This window comes from Asparagus officinalis, chromosome 3 (genome assembly GCF_001876935.1).
Source record: "Asparagus officinalis chromosome 3, Aspof.V1, whole genome shotgun sequence".
NCBI classification, from domain to species: Eukaryota; Viridiplantae; Streptophyta; class Magnoliopsida; order Asparagales; family Asparagaceae; genus Asparagus; species Asparagus officinalis.
The window spans coordinates 78,389,722-78,405,486 of record NC_033796.1 but is presented as its reverse complement, the minus strand read 5'-3'; the positions used below and the strand labels follow the sequence as shown (position 1 = coordinate 78,405,486).

Genomic DNA, 15,765 nt, shown 5'->3' with positions numbered 1-15,765 from the left:
TAATCACGATCCATATTAGCTAACTCTAGAGTCAGATAATTCCAGATTAGCGCTAGTAAATATGTGTTCACATCACGTAATCACGATCCACTAGCTATAACTAGTCATCTCAAACTTTGATCACTAGAGTTAGTGAATCTGGATTCTCATCTTACTATGAATCTCGATTCAATATAGCTAGTTAATCTGTGTTCACATCACATAATCACGATCCACTACCTATAGTTAATTCTAATGAATCCAGATTCACTAATATGAATCCAGATTCATTAGAGTAAGTCCAGGTGAACTAACTCTATTAAATTCTAGCGAGCTAGATCCAATGAATCGTGATTCAATGTCATTAATACTGTTTCCATATAAACAACCAAAACAAATTGTATATTACATTAAACATTACTGTATAATAATTTGGATTTATTATGTGACACTGATTAATTTTGATTAAACAGCACCAGAATTTTGTGAGATATTTGGCAGACAAAAAACATCACAAGGCGAGTGAAATAAATACATTAACGCCTGACAGACTTGAGATGGAGTGGAGAACGGCCGAAAACAAATTTGATTGTGGTATTTTTGTCATGAGACATATGGAGACCTACATGGGCGGTGGTACAGCAAATTGGAACTCTGGTTTTCATAGAGAGGGTGTAAGTGTTTAAACTAATAATGTGTTGATAATTTACATTTAGTCTTTTTGAATTAATAAAATTTAGAATATAAAGCACATCAATTAGCTACTGAATCTTGAACTGAACTTTTATTCATATGGACAGGAGCGATTAAAAAATCAGCTACATAGACTGAGGTCTATATACTGTTGTCAAATTCCTACTGAACCAACAAATGAATTGGCAAAAGAAGTCATCAGGAAAGCCCAACTGCACCATGCTGAAACTGCCAGATTCAAAAAAGAGACGAGGAAGATCACAAGATCTCAAAGGAAATGATATTCTGAAATCAGCATAATTTTCAATGTTGAAGTTTACAGTTATTGAGTACATTGTCACTTAATGTTATGGAATACTCTGGTTTGTGTTGAACTGCTTTTCTATGTAAATATACTTTATAACAATAGCTTTGTCATAGTTTTATTTCGGATTATATGAAAATACTGTGAAGGTAGTGAATGCTAATGGAAGAATTTCGATTACAGCATAGAATGTGAGTTATAATTCAAGCTTTTATGTAACATACAATAAATTGATCATACTTATTGTGGATTGTATGTATTTAATCTTGGATCACTGTTTCAATATTATCTTAAGTTATTATCTTAAGTTTCACTAATTTGTTGAATCTGGATTCACTTTGCTAAATCTTAATACATTTGGTTCAATCTTGGTTCACTGTAGTGAATCTAGATTCACTTTAGTGAATCTCGATTCACTAAAGTTAATCTAGATTCACTTAAAGTGAATCTCGATTCACTACAGTGAAACACTATTGACTGTAACTATATTGAATCCAGATTCAATAAAGTGAATCTCGATTCACTACACTAAAAAATTCAGTAAGTCAATATTATCTTAGTCACTACACTATAGTGAATCCATATGCAGATCAGTGAATCCAGATTCACTAAAATGAAAATCTGTTCATTATAGTTAGTCCATAATAATTTAAACCGAAACAATCAAGTAATTTGATTGTTTGATTGATTATAATGAATCCCTATAGTGATATCGAAATTCAATATCAGATAATCTAGATTCAATGCGATCAATCTAGATTCAATATAGTTAGTCCAGAATCGCTTAACGCGAATTAAATTCAAACTGATGACTGCATACAACGACTTTATCATACCTGCTTAAATAATACAACTAATAATAATGGAATTCACATGCTATATGAGTAGATCTCAATTCAATATACTAACATGACACAATGTAACCATGTAATTAATAATCTAGTAAATATATATAGTTAAGAATTACACAATTCAGCAATTTTAATAAGAAATGTATTCCTAAAAATGATTCTGTAACGAATTATGACAACTAAATTAAACATCACTCTGCTGTATTGTTTTCTTTAATGGGCATGTCCGTGCGTCATGGAAATCGATTTTTTTGCACATATTACACAGCCTTGGCACCTTTTTCTTTCGTTGAGTAATTGATTTCTCATAATCACCAACAATTCTCTGTCCACACCCCTTGTTTCTACCTTCAATGGGAGGTTTAATGATCACTTCCGCTGGTATTTTTGAGCCAACAAAAAACTCCATTACATCATTTTTGTTCTGTGTGTCAAATTTTCAACTAGATTCACGCAAACTGTGCTTCAACTCCTTCAACTTCCCTTCCAGGTAGTCAAGTCTCTCACCATCTAAACCTGCCAAACTCACACAGGATTGGAAATCATACCATATGTCATTCAACTTGCGATTTGTAACTTCAATTGCATTGCACTGTTCTGATATTTCCTTGAACTGCAATGAATGCCTCATCCCAGCAGTGCAAAAAAACCATGCCTACATACTATACCCATTTTCTCAAACAGCCTACACGTACATTGCACGTCATTGTTCAAGTAAGCGTGTTTCACCTAAAATTCAAAAAACAATGTATATTAGCACCGAATAAAAAAAGAAAATGACAAGCACATGAAATGGTCACTGAATCGCGATTCAGTGTTGTGAATCGAGATTCACTACACTGAATCGCGATTCATTGCATTGAAAATATATTCAATTTTTATTGTTTCAATATCCATTATTAAGTTTTACCTCAAATATTTTTCCATGTCTCTTTTTGTCCTTTATGGAAAAAATCTTCACGCCATCTTCTTCAGATATACTGTTGATACTCATATCATAACAGGATGACATTATCTCACTCTGTACCTCATAAAACATTGTTCGAGTGTACAACTCTGCTGCATCCCTCTCCAATAACAATGGCGTGTCCATTCTTGGCATCGTCTTCGTTCCTTCATAGTTTAATCTTGCGTTTGTATGCCTTTGCTTCTCCATAGCACTCTCATATCGAAGATAAAATTCTGTCAATGTGTCAGATCTACGGTTGAATTTGTCAAAGAAACTGTTCTCACTCTCTGATATTGATGTAGTCCGCAATAAACCGGCCATTCACTGAATCGCGATTCAGTGTTGTGAATCGAGATTCACTACACTGAATCGCGATTCATTGCATTGAAAATATATTCAATTTTTATTGTTTCAATATCCATTATTAAGTTTTACCTCAAATATTTTTCCATGTCTCTTTTTGTCCTTTATGGAAAAAATCTTCACGCCATCTTCTTCTGATATACTGTTGATACTCATATCATAACAGGATGACATTATCTCACTCTGTACCTCATAAAACATTGTTCGAGTGTACAACTCTGCTGCATCCCTCTCCAATAACAATGGTGTGTCCATTCTTGGCATCGTTTTCGTTCCTTCATAGTTTAATCTTGCGTTTGTATGCCTTTGCTTCTCCATAGCACTCTCATATCGAAGATAAAATTCTGTCAATGTGTCAGATCTACGGTTGAATTTGTCAAAGAAACTGTTCTCACTCTCTGATATTGATGTAGTCCGCAATAAACCGGCCATTGGATCATCAGCATAATAGGCTGGAATCCATGACTCCCGAATGTTATACAGTTCACACAACCATTCATTACTTTCAAGCTTATATTCTTTCATAACATCTTTCCAACCGACTTCAAATGTTGCTGGATCTATATCTATACTCCAAATCAGTGCATTGATCTTCCTCTTGAAATCATCCATCTTCGAAATGCATTTTGCCAACTACAATATAAATATATAACGAAAGATTCAGTATTTATCTAATGAGGATTCATTATATTTGAATGCATGATTCATTACCTTTTGGTTAAATTTCTTCATGATGTGCCACATGCACAAACGGTGACGTGCTTCTGTAAAGACGGTTGGTATAGCTTGCTTCATGGCAGGGCACTGATCTGTAACAATACACTTTGGCTCGCGAATCATGCATTTCATGAATACCTCAAAAATCCATACATAGTTATCAATGTCCTCTTTAGCTATCAATCCTGCTGCAAATACAACACACTTCTTATAATTGTCGAGACCAGTAAATGGAACAAACTTCATGTTGTACCTATTGTATCACATACAAAAAATATAAGATTCACTATGATATATAATTACAATATTGAAAATCGTAAGAGATTAACTATAAAATCTTACTTGTTTGTGGAATATGTAGAGTCAAATGATATCACATCTCCAAATACATCGTAATTTCTTCGCCCAATAACATCTGCCCAAAAGATGCGAGTTAATCGACCGCCTTCATCAACTGCATAATCATAGAAAAATCCATCACTCATCTCCTTCTTATCCGTGAACTTCTCGATGATCATTTGAGCATCTCGATCACCAATATAAAGCTTCACATCCCTACTCCAATTTTTAAACTCGGTACAGGTAGCACCAACATTAGAATAACTTCCACACAACTCCTTAGCAAAGTTATATGTTTTGTTAGGCCCCATGTTGGCTTTTGCTCCATCAAATACAAGTTTCTTATGTGCGAGACCGAGAACTCTATTTGACTTCAAAAATTGTTTCCCACTACCGGAGACCAAAAAATGAGAATGCTCTTCAACAAATGAGAGAACATTATATCCTTTCAAACCATCAAACTTAAACACGACTTTAGCTTTGCAACCACATCTACTAGATACAGTTCTCCTTCTCTTTTTCGAACTGCTACTAAAATCATCAAAATCAACATCCATCTTTGATTCATTGCTGCCAGCTCTACTGCAAACAATGTGTTTAAGAAGAACTGTACCGTCCTCATGTTTCTTCTCTGTATGCCGTCTGATCTCAAACCCACTTTTACGTCCATACTCTCGGTAAAACTCTATACCATCCTCTAGTGATCGGAAGCTTTGGTTTAGATAAGGTTTAAATTCGGCTTCAACCCGAGGTTTCCAATACATACCACCACCTGGTGATTCAAAAGGAATCGAGCTAACTTCGTCCATTCCATCTTCCAAAAAATCACTGTCCGATGCATTTATAACATGTGGCTCCTTAATTTGTTCATTGCTGCCTACAACTGAAAATAAAAGAACATAAATAATATGACTATGTTTTTATATACTGAATCTGGATTCATCGCAATGAATCTAGATTCACTGGAGTGAATCTCAATTCACTACATTGAATCCATATTCACTACATTAAACTCTTGAATCCGTTTGAACACGTTCTAGTTATTATAGAATGTAATGATTTTCATAATGTATTCCCATATTTTCTTTCGTGAATCTGGATTCAATGAATTGAATCCACATTCACTAAAGAAAACATGGGAATACATTATGAAGATCATTGCATTCCCTGCACAACTAGAACTTGTTCAACTGAATTCAAGCTCTCCAATTAAATTGACATAAAATATTCACGAATATAAACTCCTAGATAATAAGTCATATGACTAAGTTTTGATATACTGAATCGGGATTCATCGTAATGAATCTAGATTCACTGGAGTGGATCTAGATTCACTGTATTGAATTCATATCATTGCTAATTAATCTGTATTGAATCTCGATTCACTTCATTGAATCCAGATTCACTGCAGTAAACAAGTGAATAAATTATGAAAAACACAATCGGGATTCATCGCAATGAATCGAGATTCACTGGAGTGGATCTAGATTCACTGCATTGAATTTATATCATTGCTAATTAATCTGTAGTGAATCTCGATTCACTGCATTGAATCCAGATTCCCTGCAGTAAACAAGTGGATAAATTATGAAAAACACTGCAATCTATAACAATGAATCTCGATTCAATGCAGTTAATCTAGATTAACAAATATAACGTGTTCAACTGAATTCAAACTCTCCATTTAAATATCCATAAAATGTTTAAGCGTGTAAGCTCCTATATAATAAATCATATGGCTAAGTATTTAAATACTGAATCTAGATCCATTACAATCAAAAAAATTAGACCCTGCACACCTAAATTCAAGCTCTCCATTTAAATCTCCATAAAATGTTTAACGGCCAGCTGCTGGACGATGATCGAGAGAGCTGAAAAACGCTGAACGAGAGCTGCTAGACGACGAACGATAGCTGCTGGACGATGAACGACAGAGCTGAAGAACGCTGAACGAGAGCTGCTGGACGATTTCCCGATGAACGAGAGCTGAAGAACGATGAACGATGAACGAGAGCTGATGGACGATTTCTCGATTGAGAGAGAGCTGCTCTTCATGACTGTTGGGTTGCCTGAGCCGTGAGAATGCATGGGGAAATGGAGAACTAAACAGAGAAGCATTAATTACCTCTCTTTAGTGGGCTGTTTATTTTACCTGATTACCCTTATGCAGCTTTAATCTCAGCCATTGGATGAATCTAGATCCAATGGAGAGGAGAGGTTTTTAGTTTTTAGGATAGTGAGGTTTGTATTTGAACCTCTCCCTATATATATGATAATAGTATGAGTATACTACTATACCTACGGATATATACTCGAACGGAGAGGAGACGAGAGAGAGAAACTTATGTCAACTTAAGTGGACCATCCCACCCAAAGTCTTATATCCATATATGAAAAGTCTCCTTCATATGATGCACCGGATCTCTAGTAACATATCAACGGGATAGAAACTTTGGTGGATGGTCCACTTAACGTTTACCATACAGTTTTTTACTATATAGTAATCCCTATTAACCTGACTACTAGTCTCTATTACTATAGTATATATGAATCTATAAGTGCGAGAGCAGACGAGAGAGAGAGATGCAGAGAGAGAGGCGAGAGCAGAGAGAGAGATGCGGTAATGCTTAGTACGCAAAAGCAGCACATTTTGTGCTTGTAGTGAGGTGGCAACAATGTCCCCCACTCCCGCATTTCAAATGGTAAAACCACCATTCACAATGAGTTGAGGACGTACATGGGATGATCACCATTTTGAATGAGTGGAGGGGATATACACCTTCCACTACCAGAGCACCACTATATGCTTGGTACCAAAGCATGCCCATTTTTCTCTAATATAGTACCCTATAGTTAGTGATAAACTACGATACGCCACGTTGGACGTATACGATATAATAGCGTGGTTAGATATAACATAATTTACTGATCATACTATAGTATATATTATTAGCATTAAGCTCCGGGCTAATAATTAACATAGATGAGAGAGAGAGAGAGATACATACATACATACATACATACATACATAATATGTATGTATGTATGTATGTATTAGAAGATCTGTTAGAGAGATTCTAGGAAGTTAGTTTGTATTAGAAGACCTTTTAGAGAGATTCTAGGATGTTAGTTTTTATTTATTCTATTATTCGGATGTATATATTAAGAGTCTTAGAGTAGTCTTGTGATTTTAATTTTCAAAGAATAATAAAAAGAGCAGTGCTTAAAGATCGTTTCCTTCCTCATAATAACTTTTATGGTATAAGAGCAATTCTAAAAAGTTATTTGTGAGTTGAGGGAGATGATGGCTACTGGAGCCGATTCTGATGTGAGCAGAGGTGATGGTTCTAAGGCTCAGTCCTTGCAACCAACCTCTAAAATCATATCTTCTGCTAATACTTCTGATAAAATGTCCCTCTAAATTACTACTCACAAACTCACCGAAAAGAATTTTCTCCAATGGTCGTGGTCTGTTCAGATTGTAATCCGAGGCAAAGGGAAGTTTGGATTTCTTGATGGTTTAATTAAAAAGCCAAATGTGGATGATCCGAAATTTCAAAATTGGGATATTCAGAATTCTATGGTGATAGCATGGCTGATACATTCTATGGAGGATGATATTGGCGATAGTTATTTATTTTATCCTACTGCGAAGGAGATCTGGGATGCAGTTACACTAGCCTACTCTGACTTTGAAGACTCTTCCCAAATATTCGAACTCCGGAATCATGCCCGCAATTTGTGACAGGGGGAGATGACGGTCACTCAATACTTTATTGCCCTAAAAAAAGTATGGCAGGAACTTGATTTGTTTCGTCTTTGTGAGTGGAGAGACCTAGCTGATGGATTACAGTATCAAAAGATGTTAATCGAAGATAGGATTTATGATTTTCTTGCTGGTTTGAACCGAGAGCTTGATGATGTTCGTAGTCGTATAATTGCTAAACGACCTTTACCTAATATTGATGATGTATTCTCAGAAGTACGTCGCGAAGAGAGACGGAAGCGTGTGATGCTCAGTTATCCGTCCTTGTTAAGTCTTGAACCATTTGCCCTAGCAGCACGAGATATGGACAACAAGAAAAGATCACAAGCATGGTGTGATCACTGTCAACGTCCTTATCACACTAAGGATACCTGCTGGAAACTTTATGGTAAGCTGGCCAATTGGGTGTCCTGAGGAGTCCGAGGACGTGATGGAAAAGGCCTTCAAGCTGTAGGTGAAGTGGAACTAAAGGAAAATGGATATGTGTCTCCTGCTTCATTCTCGACGGCTCAAATGGATCATCTTAGCAAAATCCTTACTAGAACCAATATTTCTCGTAATTCAATGATCGCCCAAAGAGGTACTTCTTCCTCTGCTATGAGTGGATTGTCTACAAAAGGTGAACCATGGATTATTGACTCTGGTGCGTCTGATCATATGACTGGGGGTAGACATCTTTTCTTTTCTTATATTCCTAGCTCTAATAATCATAGAGTTAAGATAGCTAATGGTTCTTACTCATTTGTTGTTGGAATTGGTTCAATTCGCCTAAGTCCTGCTATTATTCTTGAATCTGTACTACATGTTCCCAACTTAACTTGCGATCTTCTTTCTATAAGCAAGCTTACTCATGACATGAAGTGTGTTGTTAAATTTACGCCTTCTACTTGCATTTTTCAGGACCTGTCTTCGGAGAAGATGATTAGGAGTGCTAAGGAAGACTCTGGTTTATATTTCTTTGAGAATAACAGCTCTGTGAGTTGCCAGGTTCATGCTGATATAAATTTCTCCTCTATGTCAAGAGAACAACAAATCATGATTCTGCATTGTAGGCTAGGTCATCCGAACTTTCTGTATTTGAAACATCTGTTTCCTCATCTATTTCGCAATAAAGTTGTTTTTCAATGTGAAATCTGCCAATTGGCGAAACATAAGTGTTCATTCTTGCAATCTGTTCCCTATAAACCTTCTCAACCGTTTGTGTTAATTCACAGTGATATTTGGGGTCCTTCTCGTATCAAAAGTTTAACTAACAAAAGGTGGTTTATTACATTTATTGATGATCATACTAGAGTTTGTTGGGTGTATTTACTAAAAGATAAATTCGAGACAGAACAAATTTTTTGAAATTTCCATTCCATGATCAAAACATAATTTAATGTCGATATTAAAATTCTGCGTAGTGATAATGGAATGGAATATTTTAATTCTGTACTCGGTAGTTTTCTCACAGAATTGGTCTTCTTCACCAAAGTTCATGTGTTAATACATCTAAACAAAACGGTATTTCAGAACGTAAAAATCGTCACCTTTTAGAGGTTGCTCGGTCCCTTATGTTTCAATCTAATGTTCCTAAATGTTTTTGGGGGGGATACCATTCTTACTGCTTGTTACTTAATCAATCGGTTGCCAAGTAAAATTCTGAGTTTTCAAACTCCTTTGGAATTGCTCTCAAAATCATGTCCAAATCATCGGTTCTTCTCTGAACTTGACTTGAAAATATTTGGTTGTACAACATTTGTTCATAATAATGATTCTGCTCGGAGTAAATTGGATCTGAGAGCCTATAAATGTGTTTTCTTAGGGTATTCTTCAACCCAAAAGGGTTATAGATGCTATTCATCAGAAAAAAATACTTTGTCTCTAGAGCTGTGACCTTTTTTTGAAAATAAGCCATTTTTTTAGTCCACTTCCAAAACTTCAAATTCTGATGATTTTTCTGATTTTCCCAAACAGTCTACGCCTACCTCTATAAATTGGGAAGTTTTTTGGGATTTTTCACCTGTGGTAATCTCCAATTCTGATTTTGAAATTCAAAATAACCCTGAAAATCCACCTACAATTTCTCCACAACCTGCGAGTTCCTCAAAAATAGTAGATATTCCTTCATAATCTCCACAAATTCAAATCCCTATTTCCAAAACTTATGTTCCTGATCAGTCCCCAAATTCAGAAAATTCAAATTCAACATCTTCAAATAATCCAAGTCTCTCAATTCCGAGTCTACAAACGGCAGGGGGAGAATCTAATGTGTCGTTGCTGCAATATTCTCGAAGACGGTACGAGAATTTGGCAACTGCAAAAAAATATTCTCAAGAAAATACTCTGGATAGTCTACCTTGCAAACCACAATCTTCTGATCTGGATCCAGGAACTAACACAAATATAAGTCTTGTTGACACGAATATAAGTCTTGCTAATCTCGATGTCCCGGTTGCTTTGAGGAAGGGAACAAGATCATGTACTGCACATCCTTTGTCCAATTTTGTTCAGTATGGTCATTTATCTAGTTCTATTCGCACTTTGGTGGCAAACTTAGCGGAGTTAAAAATTCCGAATACAGTGGAGGAAGCTTGGCAACAGAAAGAATGGAGACAGGCAATTATGGAGGAAATGCAAGCATTGGAAAAGAACCAGATGTGGGAAATTGTTGACAAACCAAAAGAAAAAAATACCAGTTTACTGTAAATGGGTCTTTACGATAAAGTATAAAGCAGATGGATCGGTGGAACGCTATAAGGTAAGGTTGGTTGCTAAAGGATATACGCAGACATATGGTATTGATTTTCAGGAAACGTTTGCTCCAGTGGCGAAAATCAATACAATTCGAGTTCTTTTATCTCTAGCAGCTAATTTGAATTGGCCTTTACAACAATTAGACGTAAAGAACGCCTTCCTGAATGGGGACCTTACGTAGGAAGTATATATGGAGTTACCACCAGGATTTGATAAAGGAAAAGTGGATGGTAAAGTCTATCACTTGAAGAAATCCTTGTATGGATTAAGGGCATAGTTTGAGAGGTTTACCAAGGCTATTTGACATGAAGGGTACAAGCAGGCATGTGGAGATCGCACTCTGTTCTTTAAACATAAGGATGAGAAGATCGCCTTACTTATCGTTTACATGGACGACATAATAGTAACAGGAGATGATTTAGAGGAAATTCAGCAGTTGAAGGAACGTTTAGCTCGGGAATTTGAGATGAAGGACCTAGGAAATCTCAGGTACTTCCTAGGAATAGAGGTTGCTAGAAACCGGTCTGGTATATCTGTCTCTCAAAGGAAGTATGTTCCAGATTTGTTAAAGAAAAGCGGAATGATGGGCTGCAAACCTGTGGACACCCTTGTAGATCCTAATGAGAAGTTGGAACCAAACCCGGACAAGGGTCCTGTTGACAAAGGGTGATATCAACGCCTAGTTGGAAGGCTAATTTATCTATCTCATACAAGGCCAAATATTGCTTTTGCCTTTAGTAGAGTAAGTCAGTATATGCATTCTCCAAATGAGGATCACATGAATGCAGTCTACCGAATTCTCAAGTATTTAAAAGGGACACCCGGAAGAGGTTTGTTCTTTAAGAAACTCGAGGAACGCTCAATACAAGTGTATACAAATGCAGATTGGGCAGGCTCAATTGATGATCGAAGGTCTACTTCAGGCTATTGTTCATTTTTATGGGGCAACCTAGTAACATGGAGAAGCAAGAAGCAAACAGTGGTAGCTCGAAGTAGTGCAAAGGCAGAATTGAGATCAGTTGCACATGGGGTTTGCGAAGTCTTATGGCTTAAATTACTTCTGGAAGAACTAAAAATTAAGCTGCAAATGCCTCTCAAGGTGTTTTGTGACAACAAGGCAGTCATTGACATCTCTCATAATCCGATTCACCATGATCGAACCAAGCATGTGGAAATGGATAGACACTTTATTAAAGAGAAGATAGAAGATAGAACAATCTACATGACTTATGTGCCTACATCGGAGCAGACAGCAGACATACTAACCAAAGGCTTGCACAAACCTGTTTTCGATAAACTAATTGACAAGCTGGGAATGCACAATCTGTACTCTCCAGCTTGAGGGGGGGAGGGGTATTAGAAGATCTGTTAGAGAGATTCTAGGAAGTTAGTTTGTATTAGAAGACCTGTTAGAGAGATTCTAGGATGTTAGTTTTTATTTATTCTGTTATTCGGATGTATATATTAAGAGTCTTAGAGTAGTCTTGTGATTTTAACTTTCAGACAAATAATAAAAAGGTAGTGCTTAGATTGTTCCTTCCTCATAATAACTTTTGTATAATATAATATAATATATATATATATATATATATAGATGTAGTATATATATATATATATAATATATATATAGTATATATATATATTATATATATATATATATATATATATATATTATATATATATATATAATATATATATATATAATACTATATATATGTATAATATATATGTATAGTATATTATATATGTATACAATATTATTACTATACATATATAACATATTATACATATACTATGATATATATATATATATATATAACATATATATATATATATATATACATAATAATATATCATAATATTATATAATATACATATATTATTAATACTATAATATATATTATATATATATATAGGGATGAAGTGTTCCTATATTTGACGCCTTTAGATAATCATCTAAAGACCGCCTAAAATCACATGATTGAGCTACATTTGATGATCTGCCCTCCGTTGAACTTGATTACAATCTAAAACTCAAACACACAAGTTTGCGGTGAACCCGTCGCGTTTGAGCCTTTTTTCCCATTTTTCCAACTTCGTAATCAAATTTAACGGTTTCGAGATGAATATAACTTTTCACATGCGCTCGACAGAAGGGCGTCAACAACGATGGGTTTTCACCCCAAACTTGGATGTGTTAAGCTTTTTAGAATATGTAGATCAAGTTTAACAGCAGCGGATCACACAACTATAGCTCAATCGATGTGATTTTACGCGTCCTAGGATGATTATCTAAGACAATCACCTTAGGAACACTTTCTCATATATATATATATATTTATATATAATATATATATATATATATATAATATATATATATATATATATAGAGAGAGAGAGAGGGAGAGGAGAGCGCAGAAGAATGCTATACTTGGTTATCAAGCGATCCTTCGGTAGTGATGTGACACATTTGTCCATACATCACAACCTTGAAGGATGAGCTCACCAATCTCCACGTTGATGTATGAACAAGGATGTGTCCACACACTACCAAGGATCCTGGCCCAAGTTATGACCATATTCTATATATATATATATATACTATATATATATATAAAAATTACACAAAATACCCTGAAAATTTTAAAATTATACGAACTATCCCGGTGTCTAAGAACTTAAAACAACAAACATGAAATCAAGAAATTAACAGCGAAGAATTTAAAATTTACGGATAACATCTCATTATCTCAAAAATTATAGAAACACCTTTAAAAGTTCAAATTACAAACAAGCACCTGAAATTCTAAAATTTTAAGACTTACAAACAACATAGATGAATTCAAGGGTTTACCATAATACACCTAAAAATTTCTGACATTTTAAAACTTAAAATAACAAACATAAAATTAAGAAATTAACAGCAGCCTCCGAAGAATTTAAAATTTTCAATTAACACACTCAACGTTCCAAAAATTATAGAAACTCCCTTAAAAGTTCAAATTATAAAAAACAACCCTAAAATAATAAAAATTATAAAATTTGTAAACAATAAAAGATGAATTCAATAGATTACCCTCATGTACCTAAAAATTTAAAATTTACCAAAAATAACCTCAAAGTTATAAAAGTTATAGAAAAACTCTTTCAAAATTTAAAATTTTTAAAAAAAACTCTAAAATTTTAAAATTTATAACCAGTACACATCAAATCTGAAAACTATTGATAGATGGCCAAATTTTAATTTTTTAAAAAATTAATCTATAGTTTTAACAATTGTAAAAAATAACCTCAAAATTTCAGAGTTGTAAGAAATATCGTGACATCTAAAAATTACCACCGACACATGAAACATAAAAGTTATAACTACCAAATTTTAAAGTAATTTTTTAAAAAATGCTCCCAAAGTTTTAAAAATTACAAATCACACCCTCAAAGTTCCAAACCACAAAAAAGGGCTAAAATTTTAAAACTTGGCGAAGAAAAGTGTAATTGTTAGATATTCTTTCATTAAGACATATATATTTAATTTCCAATTTAGGGTTTACTACCCCTTTTCAGCATCTAAGACAGTCTAAGTTGATACTCGTAAACAAAAGCAATAAGAATTGATTAAAAATATTTGATTAAGAAATAAAATTTTAAAAAATATTATAGCTTAAAAATTATTGTCACCATATAAATTAAAGCAACTGCATAAAATTTTACTAATAAGTTGGAGCAGCAAAACACATTAGTAGTCACCATATAAATTAAAGCAACTGCATAAAATTTTACTAATAAGTTGGAGCAGCAAAACACATTAGTAACATTAATTGATAGATGTTTAAATCCATAAAAATGATAAAAGACTATAATATAATAGCTTAGCGTTAATTAATTATAATTTAGAAACATTAATATCTGATGTTAATAATATTTATAGGATAAAAGAATACAATGAATTACGTATGGAGAAACTATCAGAATATTCAAAAATATCATTCAAAAGAATCAAGCTACTTCCACTGCAAATGGATAAGTGACGGAAATAAATCTAACATTTAGAAAACGTCAATGAATCATTTGAATTGGCATTAACATAAAGCATGTCTATTAAAGAAGTACTAATTGAGTTACATTAAAGAATAATTTAATAACTTTATCCCAATCAAAGAAGAATTCTCCAAGGAAGATGTAAGAAAAATTAGTAAGCATTCATAAATTTCATACTTTGTTCTTCAAATGCTAAAAAATTAAATATTAATATTATAATCTAAGGCAAATTAGCAATAAAAATACAGGTATTTAGTTTAGATCTTTATGAAAAATAACAGGGATAGAGCAAATATAATATTATTGACGTAACAAAAACTCTTATTGGATGCGCATCAGAATAATTCATTGTAGAAAAAAAGAGGTAGCTCCTAATCTTATTTAAGTAATAAATTAGGAACACAAAGAATTTTATATATACGAAATTAATATTTATTATCATTGAAATAAAAAAATCAAAGTCTGTATTTCAAGAAGTTTGTGTTGAACATCGAAAATACATTTAACTTTTTTGTGAAGTTAAACAATAAGATAAAAGATTAACGAGCCCAGGAACGATAACAGCACAAAAAGTACAACTCTAGCTTGATGTCACAATCAAGTAGATGATGAAGATACTACTCTAGAATTGCCTGGGAAAAAGATAAAGGTGAGGAAGGATTGATATTAGCTCAGTAAAAAAATAAAACAGAAGGAATAAAAGATAATATTTTCTGAATATTTTATAGAATAGTTTAATTATTTTTAAAAAAATAAAACAGAAGGAATAAAAGATAATATTTTCTGAATATTTTATAGAATAGTTTAATTATTTTGAGTGAATTTAGAAATCTTTAGAAGGGAATAATATTTTCTGAATATTTTATAGAATAGTTTAATTATTTTGAGTGAATTTAGAAATCTTTAGAAGGGAGTTTCATAAGCTTTTTTCAGTACTTTTATATGCTTATGCAGATATTTTTATCATATGAAAGTATACTAGAGTTAGCATTGATCTTTAATTTATAATTTTTATGAAGTCTATCAATGATTA

General features: G+C 33.6%; 2 protein-coding genes across 2 annotated transcripts; both read right to left on the bottom strand.

Moving 5' to 3' along the window:
• LOC109835322 (protein FAR1-RELATED SEQUENCE 5-like) lies at nucleotides 2,267-3,097 on the bottom strand. Its single transcript, XM_020403302.1, has 3 exons — nucleotides 2,738-3,097; nucleotides 2,491-2,556; nucleotides 2,267-2,440 (listed from the first exon to the last, which is right to left on the bottom strand). Exons 1-3 carry the CDS (start codon nucleotides 3,095-3,097, stop codon nucleotides 2,267-2,269), a joined length of 600 nt encoding a protein of 199 aa, XP_020258891.1.
• Nucleotides 3,188-7,023, bottom strand: LOC109835321 (protein FAR1-RELATED SEQUENCE 5-like). The gene is made up of 4 exons (XM_020403301.1): nucleotides 6,933-7,023; nucleotides 4,199-5,078; nucleotides 3,851-4,109; nucleotides 3,188-3,772 (listed from the first exon to the last, which is right to left on the bottom strand). The coding sequence occupies exons 1-4, from the start codon at nucleotides 7,021-7,023 to the stop codon at nucleotides 3,188-3,190; spliced, it is 1,815 nt and encodes a 604-aa protein (XP_020258890.1).

What these genes read in the sequence shown, in the direction of transcription:
- LOC109835322 (XM_020403302.1), bottom strand. Translation starts at nt 3,097, where the DNA reads ATGGCCGGTTTATTGCGGACTACATCAATATCAGAGAGTGAGAACAGT. An exon ending in GACATGGAAAAATATTTGAG is followed by an intron (nt 2,557 to 2,737) that starts GTAAAACTTAAT and finishes TTTGAATTTTAG; the next exon opens with GTGAAACACGCTTACTTGAA. An exon ending in TGTTTGAGAAAATGGGTATA is followed by an intron (nt 2,441 to 2,490) that starts GTATGTAGGCAT and finishes CATTCATTGCAG; the next exon opens with TTCAAGGAAATATCAGAACA.
- LOC109835321 (XM_020403301.1), bottom strand. Translation starts at nt 7,023, where the DNA reads ATGGGCATGCTTTGGTACCAAGCATATAGTGGTGCTCTGGTAGTGGAA. An exon ending in TCTACATATTCCACAAACAA is followed by an intron (nt 4,110 to 4,198) that starts GTAAGATTTTAT and finishes GTGATACAATAG; the next exon opens with GTACAACATGAAGTTTGTTC. An exon ending in TGAAGAAATTTAACCAAAAG is followed by an intron (nt 3,773 to 3,850) that starts GTAATGAATCAT and finishes TTTATATTGTAG; the next exon opens with TTGGCAAAATGCATTTCGAA.